Below are 15936 nucleotides of genomic sequence, written 5' to 3'. Positions count from 1 at the left end.
TTCGACAAACCTCATCTAATCACGACCTATTTTTTGCGTTGCACTGTACCGATTCTGTCTGTTGATTGGGCAGCGTGCGCCCACCTGTGTATTGCGTTCGCTTGGTCACTGGGTTTACATTAGCCAGTCGGCGTGCCGATTTCTTCGCTACCTTTGATTTGTTGTGAACCGTCGCATACGCCATTCTTCCCGCAAGCACTCACAGCGAGCAGACGTGTCTTTCTCGCTTTCCCGGTGTCGTCGACCCTTTCGGCTAGAATTGGTCTTGTTTTCCTCAGGTAAGCACACCGCTGGGATTTTGCATTCTAGGATTTTTAGGATGAAGGAAACTAACCGGCCATTCGAGTAAACTTCGTGCGAAGAAAAGATGCGTCATCGAACGAGAGGATACACAATCCCTCACCTGCAGCAAGCGGTGTGCAAAAGTACGGTGCGCGTGTACGTGAATGTGTGTGTGTGAGAGCAAGCAGTGCGTTCATGCGTTCTTTTTGTTAGCCGAAAAAGGTGCTACAAATGTAACGTTTGCAGGCTTTTTCTATCGCCAATCAGCCACTTTGCTAGTGTGTGTGTGTGGGTGAGTGTGCCATGTACGTTTGTGTAATTTTCGCTAGTATGTTTGGCAAATGTGCAATTGTTCTCTTGGGCGGTGTGTGGTGAAGAGGAGAAGGAAGCGATATCGAAGGTTCGGTCTTCTTCTTTTCTCTCATTCACATCTCTTCCCTACGCCCTCTCTCACTCCCGTGTTGCCTATGTGCCGCGGTGAGCTGCAGAGAAAATGCAACGTTGCACAGTGGAAATGTTTTTCCGATCATACAGATTGTCGGGGTTTTTTTTTTCTTTTCAAATTTTATTCCCTATGTGGCGATGAACGCATCTCCCGCAGAGTGGCATCACACATCGAAGGCGGCGTTTCTTTTACCTCACATTGGATCTGTGTGTGTGTGTGTGTGTGTGTAAGTGTACGGGTACGGTCGCTAACACCGGCACACCGATGACGGTTTTTCGCCCGTAGGGCACACACCCATTTTGAATCGGTATGAGCGTGTACGTCTGTGTGTGTCTGCGCGCTAGAAGTACAGATCAAGCACATACACCGTAGAAGCAAAACGTTGCCCGTGCCGGGGTTTAATGAGCGAGAACGTGTAGCCGTGTCTGTTTTCCATTAGTTGGAAAGAGGAAGAGCTATCTGTATGTTGGTCTCACTCTATTTTTCGTTGGACTGGAAAGGCTGCTTAAAATTATCTGAATACTTTTCAACCATCACCACACACACATACACGCGTACGTTTGCGTACCAGTCCCCTTTGAGTGAAGAGCATCGAACACCAAATGGAAATGGGAGAAAGAAGAAAACCGCACTAGAAGTAAGGGAAATGTTGCGGTAGAGGGAGAGGAGAGTGGTGCGATGGAAGAAGCAACTCTCCGGTTCCGGTTCACCCCGTACCAGGTCTGTTTTCCTCTTCTTCATCAAAATCAAAAGCTCTTCTACATGTGGCGTTCGTTTTCTCCGTTGAGTGGAAAACGGGACGTACCGGCGTTTTCCGATTTTCGCCCGTTTGCTCGCTGGGAGCGCAGCATTTTTCCGCTACGTTGGTAGTTCAGCTTGACTGTGTAGTGGTGCAGATGGTGGTGATTGTATGTGTATGAGTGTGCCGGCTTGTTCATGCAAAACTCGTCCCCCTCACACACACACTCGCATGCACACATTTGGCAGGGCGAGTTGTTCTCTCTTTCGCACGCGCCCCTACACTGCTTGATGGTTGCTAAGACCACAGTAGTGCTGTCTTTGTCACCCGTTCAGCGGGGATATCACGTACGCGCGGTTTCGCTGAACGAAACGGCACACTCACACACACAAGCACCACATTAGCAATAGCGGGAGGTAAAACGCTGCTCACTGTGGAAGGCGCCGTTCAGAGTGTACTTTTCTTTCACGGACGGTAGTTGTGTGTAGACAGCAAGTAGCGCCAGCGAGTTGAAGCAGTGTTTGGCCATAGTTTGACAGCCGATGTAAGTGTTGGAGAACACTGTGGGACCGTTGTTACTCTCGGCATCTTTCAGCTTTATTCTTTCGTCACCACAATTCGCAATTTGCCCCTTTGTACATGGTACAGTAATTGTTTAACGTTTTCTTCTACTTCACAGTTTTAGCGACCGACCCCGTACACGTAGTTCTGTGTGTGTGCGCGTGCGTTTTTGCAAGTGCCGTGTGGTGTGTACCTTTTGTTGTGTGTCAGCAGTGACGACACACGGCATTGTTTTGGAGCAGAGGGAAGTCACACCTTTTCTGAAACGGAGCTAAACCTAGCCTGTGTGTGTATTGTTTGTGTGCGGATAAGGCCGAGTGACGTCTAGTGTGCGTGTGTGAAAGAAAACTCCACCAGCGAGAGAAGAAGCAGAAGAGAGAACCGGCAAAGCAAACTTCTTCCCAATTGAATAGCCGCAGAAACGTGTTAAAATGGTGAGTAGACGGGGCCTGTGTGTGTGTGTTGGAGTTCGAGTGAAATTAGGAAATTTGCGGTCAATGCAAGAAAGTTAAACGAACGGTCTCCAAACGTGGACAAAAACACTTTCAACGAAACGAGGTTGTGTGAGAGAAGTGAATGAAGTTTATTTTTAAAACGATCCCTTCCAGATCAACGATGAAGCATATTTTTTTTATTCTTCGGACGGAAACTGTACATTCAAACACCCAAATAGGAGCCAGTGTGTGCGCGTGCGTGCGCTCGTACGTGTGTGTGTGTGTGTATGTGTATGTATGGAAGAAGTGGCTCATCATGCACCGAGCTTTCCATTGCCTGCTACGACTACTACTACTATTACACAAGCGAAACACATACACATAGGGCTGTAGTAGTATTTCGAGCTGAAAGTGCGTCAGAGCGAAACAGCCGGCATTTCATGTCATCATTGGATACCGAGAGGAAGTGAGTGAGAAAGAGAACGAGAACGGAAACCCGGCATTTTTAGCTCCCCTGCTGCTCTCCGTCTCTTCCTCGTTTCTCTCATTCAATTTCTTGGCCATCAAAAGCGTTTAAAATCGCGTCAATGATCGCCGAAAACTTCACCAAATTCAGTGCAAAAAAAGCTTCACCATCGCTTGAAATAAACACACACATACACACACTGAGACATTTGAGGAGAATATTTGCGACTGTCAGTTGAATGTGTGCGCGCACTGTGCACTTCATTCGTGAAATTTGTGTCCTCCACACACATGTCAAGACCGGAAAGAAGTGACGGACATGTTTTTTTTTCTTTCTTTCCGATTCGTCAGTGTGTACGAATGGTGTATGTGTATTGGGTGAAAATGCAATGTAGCGCGCAATGAGCAATGAGGGATGGAGTGAGAAGAGAGATAGAGAGAGGGCATCGATTTACCTTATAAGGTAATGACTGTTTCAATGGAAAAAGAAAAGGAGAGAGGGGGTACGAGAGAGATATCTCGCTCGATGACGATGGAGAATCAATTCGTCGATAAAAAATATTTGATAAGGAATTTCTGATTGTTTTGATGAGTATTGGTTCCCTGCTTTTTTGGTGTGAATTTTGGAAGTTCGTTTCCACCTGTTTTTCCTTAAATGGGAATAAGGCAGGGCAAGGCGATGAGAAATTCACTGGAAATATGCGAATGATTAACGGGTGTGAATGGCATTCAAAATCACCGTCCTTTTCTCTCGCTCACTATGACACCGGGTGCGCGCACACACCCTCGCTCGAGTCACACATACAGCAGCAATGGTTGGTGAAATACAGAGCCAAATTACCATATATGGTCAAAGTTGTCAGCAGCAGCGACGACGGTGTGTGCACGCGGCGGCAAGCAAAGTTGGCTGTGTGTGTGTGCGAGTGTACCGCTGAGAGAAAGAGAGAGAGAGACAGAGAAATGATACGCAACCGTCACGATATCATCTCACGGAGCATGAAAGTCTGTATGTGTGTGGGGTAGAGAGGGGGAAAATGATATGATAAGGCGTTGGTTGAAGGGATAGGCCGTATATATGTGTGTGTGTGTGTTTGTGTGCAGTATGGTGTGTTGCGTGAGTCATCGCCCATGGCAATGATTATTGCCGAGATTGTTCCAGGTGTGAGAATGAGATGGAGAAACGAGAAACGGAACACCGCTACGCTCACCAATACACTTGTGCACACAAGACAAGATAAAAAAAGAGAGAGAGATAGAAAGACCGGTACACACAACTACTTTGGTGTATAAGTGTGTTGGTGTGCATTTCATGAGCCGGGTAATGCCTTTTTCTGCTCGTCGTCGCCCTTCTTTTTGCTTTTCTCCTCCAACACATACACCAAGAGAACGCGCGCAATGAAGCGCGTTGCGCTGTGCGATAAAGTGCATCTGTGTTGTTCACTCTGCCGTTTGGTGTATGAGTGTGTCATACTGATAAACGCCGCTCCCCACAGATCTCCGCGTGTGTGCGACGAGGTGCTTCCAGTTTCCACTACCAAAGAAGGGCCGGTTCGGTTGATTGTGTGCGAGGCGCTGTGTGGAGCACACAGGCACATCGCAAGGCGTCACTTTGTTGTTTTTTTTTTACGCTGAGTTGTGAGCGTTTAGCTTTTTCTTCGGTGTTTTTTATTTGCGCAACTTGGTCGTCGGTCAAGATGAGTCAACTTGCTTTGGGTGAGCGGGTGTAAGGCAAGGGGAGGAGTGAAACAATGATGCAGGGAAACAAGCTCCCCACCAACTTGTCCAAATGATGACTCCGTTTTGCCAACTATCAACACGAATAAAACAAACGCGTTTGGCAAGAGATAACGGTACCCACGCGAGGGGGTATACGCGGGGCGTAACGCCCAAGACGGTTCAATGAGAATTCAGTTTTTCAATCATGTTTTTTGGTTAATTACTCCCCGCTAGAAAAGGGTGGAAATGGGCAATGTGTCGTCGGTCCCACTCTCTTGGTGCGACGCCAGGCCTAATAATATTGAAAGATGATGCCGTTGTGTGGGGCGGAAAATTGCACACGTTACCACTGACACACACCACTGCACAGGAGCAACAGCAGCTGGGTAAGTGGATCAGTAGATGCGTGACCACCACCTTATCCCACACTCTTTCCACATTCTCTCCCCGTTCCTTTCCCACACCCTGTGGCATCGGATGATCATTCGAAGGATGGGAAAAATGTGTCACAAGCTGCTGATTTTTCCTCGCTAATGTAAGTACGACGAGGGAAATGCTCCATAGACACACGCACACCTGTTGGAAATGGATGGCAAATATTGAGAGGTATGAAAAGGAGACAAAGGTATATTTGGGTGATTGGGAAAGTAAGAACAGAAGAAACCATCCAGTTTAATAAGCAATAACAATACGACTCCGAAAAATATGGATCCACAAGTTCTTTCAGGAGTAGGAGTCGTCCGGAGTTGTCCAGAGTCGTCCAGAATAAGCTAGAATCATCTGGAGTCTAAGTCGGAGTCATTCGAAGTAATCCAGAGGCGTTTCCAGGCGACTCCGGACGGCTCCAGATCATTACGAACGACTCGGGATAATACTGGGCGGACTTACCTTCCGGCTTCGGTTCAGAAATTAACGGAGTCACATCGTAGACGGCTCCGGATGTTTGCCAACTTTACCCATCACTAGTCTAGATATTGAATTTTTAGGCATTTTGCTACCTTTTCAACAAATCCATGTTTCTACAGCAAACAGAATTCTTGTTGATTTATATTGATGAACAGATCTCTAGCCTAGCAAATCATCCCGGAGGATCTCTCTTATGATCATTCCTTTAGTAGCGCGGTATGACCTAATGATTCTTCTCCTTCCTCAAGTTAGCTGATGTCTCAACCCCGTTGTAGACGATGCCAAATAGTCTCCAACGACTTAATAGGGTAATGTCGCGAATGCATTTGATTCACTATCAACTGAAATGTATGTGTAGTCTTCAAGAGTGATGGGGCTGAGTGCACCATCACCCGGATCTTCGGTGGAGGAACAAACAAATGTCACATAATGATAGGCCCCGGGGAGACTGACCACTATACTATCGAGGAACTGTAATGTCATATAATGAGTTTGCATTTGTTGTGCACTTAAAACACACTCAGTATCGTTTTGGTTTCCGGTCGAAGTTGGATTTACGCGGCGACCCATGGGCCACGATGTGTATATCGTGATAAGATACGCCACGACACGACACGATGAAGATACCGATTTAGAGTTAAATGATTACGTGGAAGCCTTTGTTGGTCTAACGTCAGACGTCAAATGTGCAATCGCAAGAGCAAACAGCAACAAAGCATGAAGAGTCCAATTTCGCCATTAAACAAAAAATGCGTCGTTTTTAACATTCCTTTCACCCCCATTCCAAGCATAGTTTTCGTTACAAGAGAAAAAGGAGATCATCTGTGTTGTGACTGTAGGTTACGGTCAGCAAAATGTGACCGCGAAGTATTGGTGGACATTACTATGGTTTTCATAGCATCAAACGCGTGTGTCTCTCGCCACTAACGCCGGTAGGGAAGGAGGAGGGTCTCATGATGAATAATTGACCGAATGTTGACTGATAGCACGTGCACGCAACAATAATCAACATGCGAAGGCGAAACATCTTCATGCCACACGACGAACCCCCCAGACGCCCAGTAGTAATGTGGTGGTGGTGTGTTGTCGTGTTCCCCAAACAACATACTTGAGCTGTTGAATCATCATCATCAGTATGCTTTGCCACTTGGCTCTGTTATCTTTTGAAAAGGTCTGGTTTTTTGGTTGCTGAAGTCGTCGGCAGCTATTATTGAAACTTTTTCTTTGGCATGTTTCGGTGTGTGGCTTCTGTTTTCTGTTCTTATCTGGCCATTGGTCTGTTGGGTTTCAAGAAGTGTGAGGTGGTAAGCCAGACAGAAGAGAGCGAATTTGCATTTACTGTCGTCCACTCGTATTCGTTTTCATTTGGCCATGTGTTTCGGCTAGCTGCTCCCCCCCCCCCCCCCCCCAGTGCAATCGAACGAACAATTACTGTCGGACAGACTTCCGGTAGCTGCTGCTTCCTCTTCCCAACAAGGAACCGGTAAATGTCATTCTCCGCTATCTCTCGCTGTCATTCTTCCTCAAATGGTTGGTCTGGTGGTGTGTTCTCTTTGTCTCTTATGTTGGCTCTTTGGTTCTTTGTGGAAAGTCAAACACAATGTACGCAAAAGAGATGAAACACGAAGACACAGAAAGAATGAAAGCAGCGCTAAGGACAAAACCCTTGTCTTGTGCAGAAATATGTTCCTGACGGGGAGAATAGTTCTTTCTCTATTTTTTAATGTGATACAAAGACGACACCCCTCGGAAGGTGCTTCGGTGTTGTTTTTGTGGGAGGAACACAGCGATTGATAAAGGTCACTATCATCGCCACCACGTTCACACAAACACAAACATGGGAGAGAGGATTTACACTAGAAACGTTAAAGAGAGAGAAAGATCCTTGTTCATTGTTCCACACAACAACATCCGGTCATTGACCTCCCCAATTCTCTCGCTCTCTTTCGATTGGAATACTTTCGATTTTGAGGAGAATTTCATCCCTTTTTTCCTATTTTTGGAAAAATAATACTTAACATCATCATTTTGTCCTTGGAAGAGATAAAAGAAACTGGTGGTTACGCGCATGTTCATAGATTTGAAAGAGAATTTTTGATTAAAAGTAAATGTTTCTAATAGCATTAGGATTAAGTCTTCCACAGTTTTTTAAAAGCATTTTCGTTTCAATTTAATTTCAAGTCCTTTTTCTCTTGTGACAGTTCAGCATTAACACGTTTATTTCCGTTTCTTCCTGCTGCTTTCCTTCCTATGTTTGTGGATTGCAATCGTTTTTGGATGCACTGTCGATCACGAACCTTGACGGCACGCATATGCTTATGACCAACAAGGAAAGGATGTTACAAACGTGTCCAGCTTGACGGTGTTGTTGTTAACATGACACACGAAGGCAATAAAAATAGGAGAAAACACGCAACCAGCACCAACTTCATCAACCCGCCCAGTCCTCCCAGCAAAAGTGGTGTCGTCCTTCGTGCGTTAATTTTGCTACCTCTCGTCCCCGTCCTCGTTCCCCGCCCCCCTATATTGATTGGCCCGGAACACAACGACGATGATGGGAAAGGTGCATCACACAAAAATGTATGTCACAACCTTGAAGTGTAAGCAACATTCACTGGTGACCGCTGCTTGTGGTGCTGGTTTCTTTCCCCTGGTGGCATTCACGCGAAAACCGCGAACCTACGATCCATTTATGACGCGATGATCAGAAGTTGCTTGTGTGCGTGTGTGTGTGTGTGTTTGCATGCAAGACAACAACAGTCTCTCGATCGTCTGATTTCGTGGGTTTCGCTTCATCTGTGGTTTGTATGTGTGGCTGTCTGTGTCCATCCAAAGCTCTCACGGTCACGGTTCGAACGATATTGCATGAGTCAGCGCACACATTGACGGAAAGGCCGGGTTGGTGAGGCCCAGCACAGCCGCCACCCTCAGACCCCCAACAGACGACGAGACAGACACGTGTTGTTTCATCATCCTGTTGTAAAAATCGGTTATGATTTGTATGATCGAAATGTGATCGTAACACAACGAACATTTGTGTGTAAATCTGTTGCTAACAATAAATGTCTCAATTTGGCAAAATAGCGTCACCTACACACGCGGGAAGGAGTGTGGTGCTCCCTTACTCTATTGCACTTTCGATGTGCCCTTATATGGTCAATCGAAAGGAAGGAAGGGGCGCTTACCTGGTGGAGCCGTGTGTGGCTTCCGACCTGTTCGTATCTCTCTGTCTCTCTCTCTCTCTGTACGGTTGTGTTGTACACATTAGACCACAGCAATCATAAACCGGCATTAAGAGTGGGGGCCATGTGTTAGTGTCTGTTTGCTTGGGAGGAAGTTTTTGGTTGTGGATTGATTCCTTCCTGTTGATCGTCGTCATCGATCGGATCGGCCGGGCCTGTACGTGAACAAACCATTTTTGGTGATCCAGTGTTGTTGTACCGAGCGTATGCGCGCTGCTTGTTTAAGCAAGCGAAGGACGACCTTTTGTCACCCCAATCGCCATCCACGCTTGCCATTTTTCTGTGTTGAAGGACGACAATAATAAGTAAATTAATAATGTATCGATATATTTTTGTTTCTTTTGTGCTTGATTTTGAATGGTTATTTCGTTTATTTTTTTCCAATGCCTTGCTAAGCTAATTGCTGCCAATTAAAATGATTCAATTTAGTGACTCATTTCCAACTACTTTATGTACGTGTGACGTAGTCTGTGACTGCCCCAGAGGTAATCTGTAATCTTGGGTTGTGAGTAATCGATGTGATTTTTAGATCGGGAACGAATTCGTTTTTAAGAGACCTTCGGGTGCTGTTGATTACTCATCCCCTAATAACCTTTTTGTGGACGGTTGTAACACGACTTGTTAACAACATCAGAAAGTATGTAATTTTAGGTCATTACGATGATGTTCTCACTGCCTCTATAAGACATTACACAGTACTCTAGACTCTTGCAGAGATTAAGTCACTAGAATTACGGCATTAAATTCCAATTCCTCCATGTTTAACTGATAGCAAGTCGGAGCAGGTTTGCGCTCTCTTTCGTATCATATCTTAGCTTTAGATAAAAAAATCAAGAATGAAGAACCAGTTCTTCTCTTAAAGGTTATATTCGCAGACTCCTCTCTAGCGTCGGTAATTTAATTCTTTCCCCTTGGGCAAGTTTAGCCACAGATATAGTCTAACGTCTTCATGAATGGATCGAGAAAATTGCTCTAAAACTTGTTCGACTTGTTTAATATCTATCTGCCTACCTCAACACACATGGCTCTGCAGCAGGAAATCATTAACTCTTGCAGATTGTAAAGTGAATTGGAGCAGAAGTGTACTCCTGTATCTTGGCTGTCTTCCTGAAGTATTTGACTTCTCTCCTGGACACAACTGACATTTTTTTTCTGATATATTCCTTATCAATGTATTCGTCTTTTCGAACGGGAAGTACTTAACATAGGTTATGTCTATGTCGATGCCCATTTTGCAACATTACTTTCTCACCGTAGTTTCTCTTCAACCATTACATTTTGTTCTTTCTGCGGAGTTTGTAGGTCACCGATAAAGAACACGTTCGTCACGTACTTCAGAAGTTGTGCAAAAATGTGACCACCTCCTTTACAGAGCGCGAATAAGTGTGGTCATGATGATGATGGCACTCGAAAGGAAAACATCAGCAAGAGAACGCAAACACATTCCAGTTGTCCATGAAGTAAAAGTGGGTACAATTGAATTTTTCGTTTTTCATTGGTTTGGTGACTCCCGTAGTTGGTCTGCAAACTAAATGCGAAACAAGCGGAAACGAGTGATACCTCCTCTTCCACGTGCCCTGTTGTCACACGCCGCCGCCATTCTGGGACACACAGAATGTGCTGTGCGGCGTCGCGCGCACACGGGAAGTCCTACATGGTTTTTCCAAAAATAAGTTTTAAATTTAGAGCAGATCGTGTCTATGCGCAGCGCCGCGCGGCTGCTGCCGTGAGACTCTCGGCTCGCGGGGTTCGAAGTGTTCGAAGGTTTTTCGGGATGGCAAAGACCTCTGCCGCTGCGTGCGTGTGTGGGGTTGCGCTGAAGCGCGCGCGTACGTACACCCGTTAGAAGCGTCGTTCTAGGAAAACGCGCTCTGGTGTGGTACGGGCCAATAGAGAACCCGTGTGCGTAACACGATCTCTCTAATGCACGGTACACCGATTCTATCGATATATGTGTTGTCTTTTTGGAGACTGAGTCGAGCGAAGAAAGGTGAACGTGTTTTTTCGTCTAGATTTAGAACAACAGGCGTTGCCGGCATTTTTCTGTTGCTTTTCATTCGTTTCGGTGGGCTCTATCAAGTGGAACGCCGGGGGGAATGTGTGTGTCAGGTGCAGAACACGCTTTGGAAAATATATTTTTGTGTTGTAAGACGAAATGTACAATGTCTTTCGTAGTTTGTAGTTCGTGGTTGAGTTCCACGTGTTGAGTCTATATCTATGTTTGAGTATATGTCAGTATGAGAATTTTCGGTAGTAATTTAATTTTGTCTGGCCGTAATGTTCCGGTGCGCTCCTCCATGCTTCCGGGAGGCAAAAGCACGTGTGTTGAGAACTTTTCTGTTCAATAGCATAAATTTGTTTCTTCTTCTCTCTTCTCTTCTGTTAAAGAGAAAGAAAACGTACGACAGGAAGGTACTACTCTCTCTCTCTTCCGTCTAGAAAAAAAATCTTCTTTTTAGTGCAAGCTAAAGATTCCTTCGGTGTGTTACCAACACCCCATTTTCGCACACGGAGAAAAGCAATCCGGCTAACATTATTTCCGCTATCAGCGCGCAGAGCAGCAGCAGAAGTACAGTGAAGCAAAAGCGCAAAGTAGCAGCAGCAGCACCACGCATGAGATGTTCCCGAAATGACGAAGAGACGACCGCGCTTGGGTTGGGCTGTGTGTGTGTGTGTTGTTGGGAAGATGGCGCTTATTTTTAACTTCAACCGACCGGCACGTCAGAGTGCGCATGTGTGTGCTCTCCCTCTCGGTCGAGGAGTCTCTATCCCGTGCTCTGGTACCACCACAACCATTCCTTCTTTTTCTGCTGCTTGCTTTCTTCTGCTCTGCCTATTCCCACTTGGCTGTCTATTTCACGTTGTTATCATCATGTATCATCATCATCATCATTCCCGTCATTGGATTTTAAGGGGCTGAGGAGGGAGGAGAGCGAACAGATCACGCGTGTCGCTTTTCCTTCTTTTCCCGAACCCTCCTGAGGGGTGTGTTTTCCACTGAAGAAAAGTTTTGGAGAAGATCGTTGATTTCTCTCGTTCCACGTGTTCTATGTATGATTTTAGATGTATTTTACTTTTTGCTTAAGTTTAAGACGTACTAAATGATATTAGATATTTAAAAAAACGCTTATTTGCAATTTTGACTAATGTTGGCCTTTCCTTTTCATTTTTCACTCTCTTTCTTGCTGTGTAGGCTTCCGGAGTAACTGTATCGGACGTGTGCAAGACCACCTACGAGGAAATTAAGAAAGATAAGAAGCACCGCTACGTGATCTTCTACATTCGCGACGAGAAACAGATCGATGTTGAGGTGATCGGCGACCGTAACGCGGAATACGACAGCTTCCTGGAGGACATACAGAAAGGCGGCCCCGGTGAATGCCGGTAAGTGGTGTTTGCCTTGTTAAACAAGGAAGAGGAGGAGAGTGTGTGTTGTTGTTCAGGAATTTAAAGGTACATTTATCTTTTCTTTTCCAGATATGGACTGTTTGACTTTGAATACATGCACCAGTGTCAGGGAACGTCAGAGAGCTCGAAGAAGCAGAAGCTGTTCCTGATGTCCTGGTGCCCAGACACTGCCAAGGTAAGGATCGGACACTTTCTTTTGTTTTTCGAACAGCTTTCCGGTTTGCACATTCTCTAATACATTTCATCAACTCTCTCTCTTTCGTTTTCATGCACGCGGCGCCGCAGGTCAAGAAGAAGATGTTGTACTCGAGCTCGTTCGACGCACTGAAGAAGTCGCTCGTCGGCGTCCAGAAATACATTCAGGCTACTGACCTTTCCGAGGCCTCGCGGGAAGCGGTCGAGGAGAAGCTGCGCGCCACTGATCGTCAGTAAGAGTAGAGGGAGTGTGAGAGGGAGAGGGAACAACAATAACAACACTACACAAACACAGTAGACAGGTTACTACTTAAGGAAGAGACGCGCACACCACACCACAGCGAAGAGGAGGAGACGAAAAGCAGATGAAGGGCATATTATATACACTTACACAAACGACAACAACAACACCAGCACCACCACCACCATCATACATCAAAATCTTGCATAGGGAAGAAGGAGATAAAGGAAAGGAAAAAGAAGAAGAAGAAGACGAAGCAGCAGTATGTACTAAGACAGTTTGTGAAAGTAGGAAAAGGTGAAATGATTATGCAACGACAAGCAGCGCGCGTGGTTAAGAATAAAAAGAGAAATTACTGAAATCAACAGAACAAACCCTCAGCACTCTTCATTTATATATTCAACGTATAACCATTAACCGAATACACAACAAACCCACACACACACGCACCCTTTGTTGTACTCTATCGAACGAAGTGTGTGTGTGTCTGTGAAGACTTCCACTCTATTACTATCAGGGGAAACTATATCCTGCTGGAGAACAAGTGTGGAACAGTACACTAATAATCACATCATGAGAGTTTACTGAAAGAAGCCACAGGAAGGGCGAGTGGTGTAATGGGGGAAGCAAAGAGTAAAGAAAGAAAGATGAAAGTTTATGCTTTTTGGCGAAAGTGTAATCATGGACATCAAGAAGTATGAATGTAACGATCATGCTAGAATAAAAACAAACATCATTTTGCAAGATCATTATCGATCGATCGCGAAACATTCGCTACGAAGCAATCAGTAATAGTCAAATCACACTAATACCACAAGCAGCCCATGGCCCATAATGCAGAGAAAGGTGGTAGCGAAAAGAGAGGAAGAGGATGAGGAGGAGGTGCAACAAAAGTGGTGGGACGATGATATGAAAAGGAAGGTGAAGGCGAAAGCGCGGACGAATAATATATGCGTCACAGAAATAAAGTAAGCGAAGACGACAAAATGATGGAAATGAGATGCAAGAAATTCGAAGTTTTTCTTTTTTGAAGAATAAACGACAGCAGTGAGTGTGTGCCACCTGAGTGCGTGTAGTTACAAATGATGACAGACAGGGAGGGAGGACTCCTACCGAGTTAGTCAAACTCGTACGACTTAACAGCACGTGTGTTCATGAGCTCATGTGTTCTAACCCTTTACGGACTGACCTTCCCTGTATGATGTAGGATTGACTATCTTGTAGGTAAATTAATAGCCAAATCCCATTGTGGTTAAGGTTAGGCCTAGATCGTCTACAGTTGTTTCGCTTAACAAGAAGAAAGGCAGGCTTAAGTCCACTGCACCTATGGTGAACTGGACTTGTCGACGCCTTCTAGACACCTTACCTCATCGCAAATTGCTGGCAGTATGAATACCATTCGTTCAGATAGGATATCATTCATATCACTCTAAAAGAGTGACAGTCTAACTACGGATCCTGATCGCTCCAGTGAGAGCTGAACAAAGTTTTCGAATAGCTCGAAAAGCTTGAGGTCGAATCTCGTGTCTTCCTCCTGACAAGCATTCTTAAGGGAAGGAGCGACAACTCATCTGTAACTAATTTGGTAATTTGAACCCAATTCATTCATTCATTCATATTCATATTTATTTGTCTACCTTTTGGTTACACAAATGCTTAAATAATACTTATTACCTATGTTCCTAACCTAACAAAAATTAACACAAATTATCAAAAATTGCGAGCAATTGGATATTGTGTATATTTTCAAGGAAGATAAAACTTTCAACCGACATGACATCTGTCATCTCAAGAATTTGTTAAAATATCATGACATGGGATGCAGGTATTGGACATTTTTAATATCACAAGTTATACTCGTTAGTTATTTCGTTACTTGAAACCTTTAGAATAGTTGAATTTTATCGAAAGTATGGATTGTTTCTTCAAATTTGTGTACGGTTTTGTATTTCAATGTAAGTATATTCCAAAATCATTATGTTTTGTTGTTAAAAAACATGCTAAAACATGTGGACATATTCTCTCAAATAGCGCAGTGTATTTTCTGAAGATCATCTGACGACATATCCAAACTTAAAAACGATATGAGCTCAATGAATTATTGTGAATCGTTGTCTATTTAATACATTTTCTTATATTTTTTTTGAGGACATTTTTCTTTTGCTGTGCTAAGTAACATAAATTATAATAAATTATCCATAGCCTGCTGCAGCTTCTTGACAAAAATTTAAAAAAAAAAAAATACTTATGAACGAATTTACCGATTATTTGTGTACTGTTTTGACATTAAACCATACCAATAGTTTCATCGTTTTTAGGACCTATGCTCCTTTGCAAACGCTTGGAAGCTGCAGTACAGTTCGCTTACACTCTAAAGTCACCTAGAAGCTGTCTTGGAAGCTACTTGCGCCTACAGGTCAATTGAACCTAATTTTTGTTCCTTGGGAATATCGCTTGCCTGAAGCGGATAATCCTTTGCTCTCTTTCTATCTTTCTCATCTCGCTTCAATCGTGCGCCGCATCAGTTTCGTGCTCTATTTCATGTTTTGTTCTTCTTCTCTACTTCCGCTCTCGCTCTCTAGCGCTTAGCGTGCGGTTTTAAAGGAGCGAAACAATCGAACAGGTGAGAAACGTGAGAAACGGTGTAGGAAAGGGATGTCAAATAGTGCGTAATACGGGTAGCGATAGCTTGCGACAGAGCGAGAAAACTATAGAAATCGGATGTGCTCTCTCGAGTCGGCGATCTTGGCGTTGCTCTCCGACCTTCCATGTCCGGGAGAACAGGTGGACGCAGGTGAGAGTGCGCGCAAGAAAGAGATGCAACTCAACACGGGAGAAAGTACATCGAACGCTCTCTTCGTGTTTTTGCGTATTTCGTTCTCTTTCGCCCATAGCAATATAAGGGTAGAAAGAAGAGTGTGGCTAGCTTCTGCAATGGCTGCATGCTAGCAAACGTTGATCCTACGTCACACGAGTGTGCGAACGAGAAGGAGCAGCGAGAAGAGAGTGGCAAAAAGCAAACCCTCTCAGCCCTCAAATTGCTCACTCGCGCGCAGCACTGTCCGTCTCGCTCTCGCAACGCTCTACACTCTTCCCGGCTCTGTCCGTCGACGGCTCGAGCGCTCTCGCGGAATTTCGCACTCGACACTTTCGAGCGTTGCGTTCGCCGTGGTACGCGTTAGTTTCCGTTTTTCCTGAGCCCGCCGAGTTCTGAGAAGGAAGTGTTCCGTGCACAGCAATTCACAGCCGTGTTTTCTTCACCGATACAGAAGTGTATGTGTGCCATTGCGCTTACAATTCTA

General features: G+C 44.8%; 2 protein-coding genes across 11 annotated transcripts in view; both read left to right on the top strand.

Moving 5' to 3' along the window:
* Nucleotides 1–149: 149 nt before the first annotated feature.
* On the top strand, nucleotides 150–13008 carry LOC120957039 (cofilin/actin-depolymerizing factor homolog). 2 transcript variants are annotated; one of them, XM_040378961.2, is made up of 5 exons: nucleotides 150–278; nucleotides 2146–2461; nucleotides 11984–12174; nucleotides 12268–12373; nucleotides 12484–13008. In XM_040378961.2, exons 2-5 carry the CDS (start codon nucleotides 2459–2461, stop codon nucleotides 12628–12630), a joined length of 447 nt encoding a protein of 148 aa, XP_040234895.1. In that variant the 5' UTR covers nucleotides 150–278; nucleotides 2146–2458; the 3' UTR covers nucleotides 12631–13008. The 2 variants fall into 2 exon arrangements, with proteins under 2 accessions (XP_040234895.1, XP_040234896.1); XM_040378962.2 differs by lacking the exon at nucleotides 150–278 and adding an exon at nucleotides 1876–2010.
* A 2760-nt stretch (nucleotides 13009–15768) lies between these two features.
* The window catches only part of LOC120955071 (heterogeneous nuclear ribonucleoprotein L), a 177103-nt gene continuing 176935 nt past the window's right edge, over nucleotides 15769–15936 (top strand). For all 9 annotated transcript variants that reach the window (XM_049610587.1, XM_049610586.1, XM_040375572.2 and 6 more), the window contains exon 1: nucleotides 15769–15907. The gene's annotated coding sequence lies outside the window, so the exon portion shown is untranslated. The remainder of the gene's footprint in view (nucleotides 15908–15936) is intronic.

Source organism: Anopheles coluzzii, chromosome 3 (assembly GCF_943734685.1).
Source record: "Anopheles coluzzii chromosome 3, AcolN3, whole genome shotgun sequence".
Classification (NCBI taxonomy): Eukaryota; Metazoa; Arthropoda; class Insecta; order Diptera; family Culicidae; genus Anopheles; species Anopheles coluzzii.
This window is presented reverse-complemented; position numbering and strand designations above follow the sequence as displayed.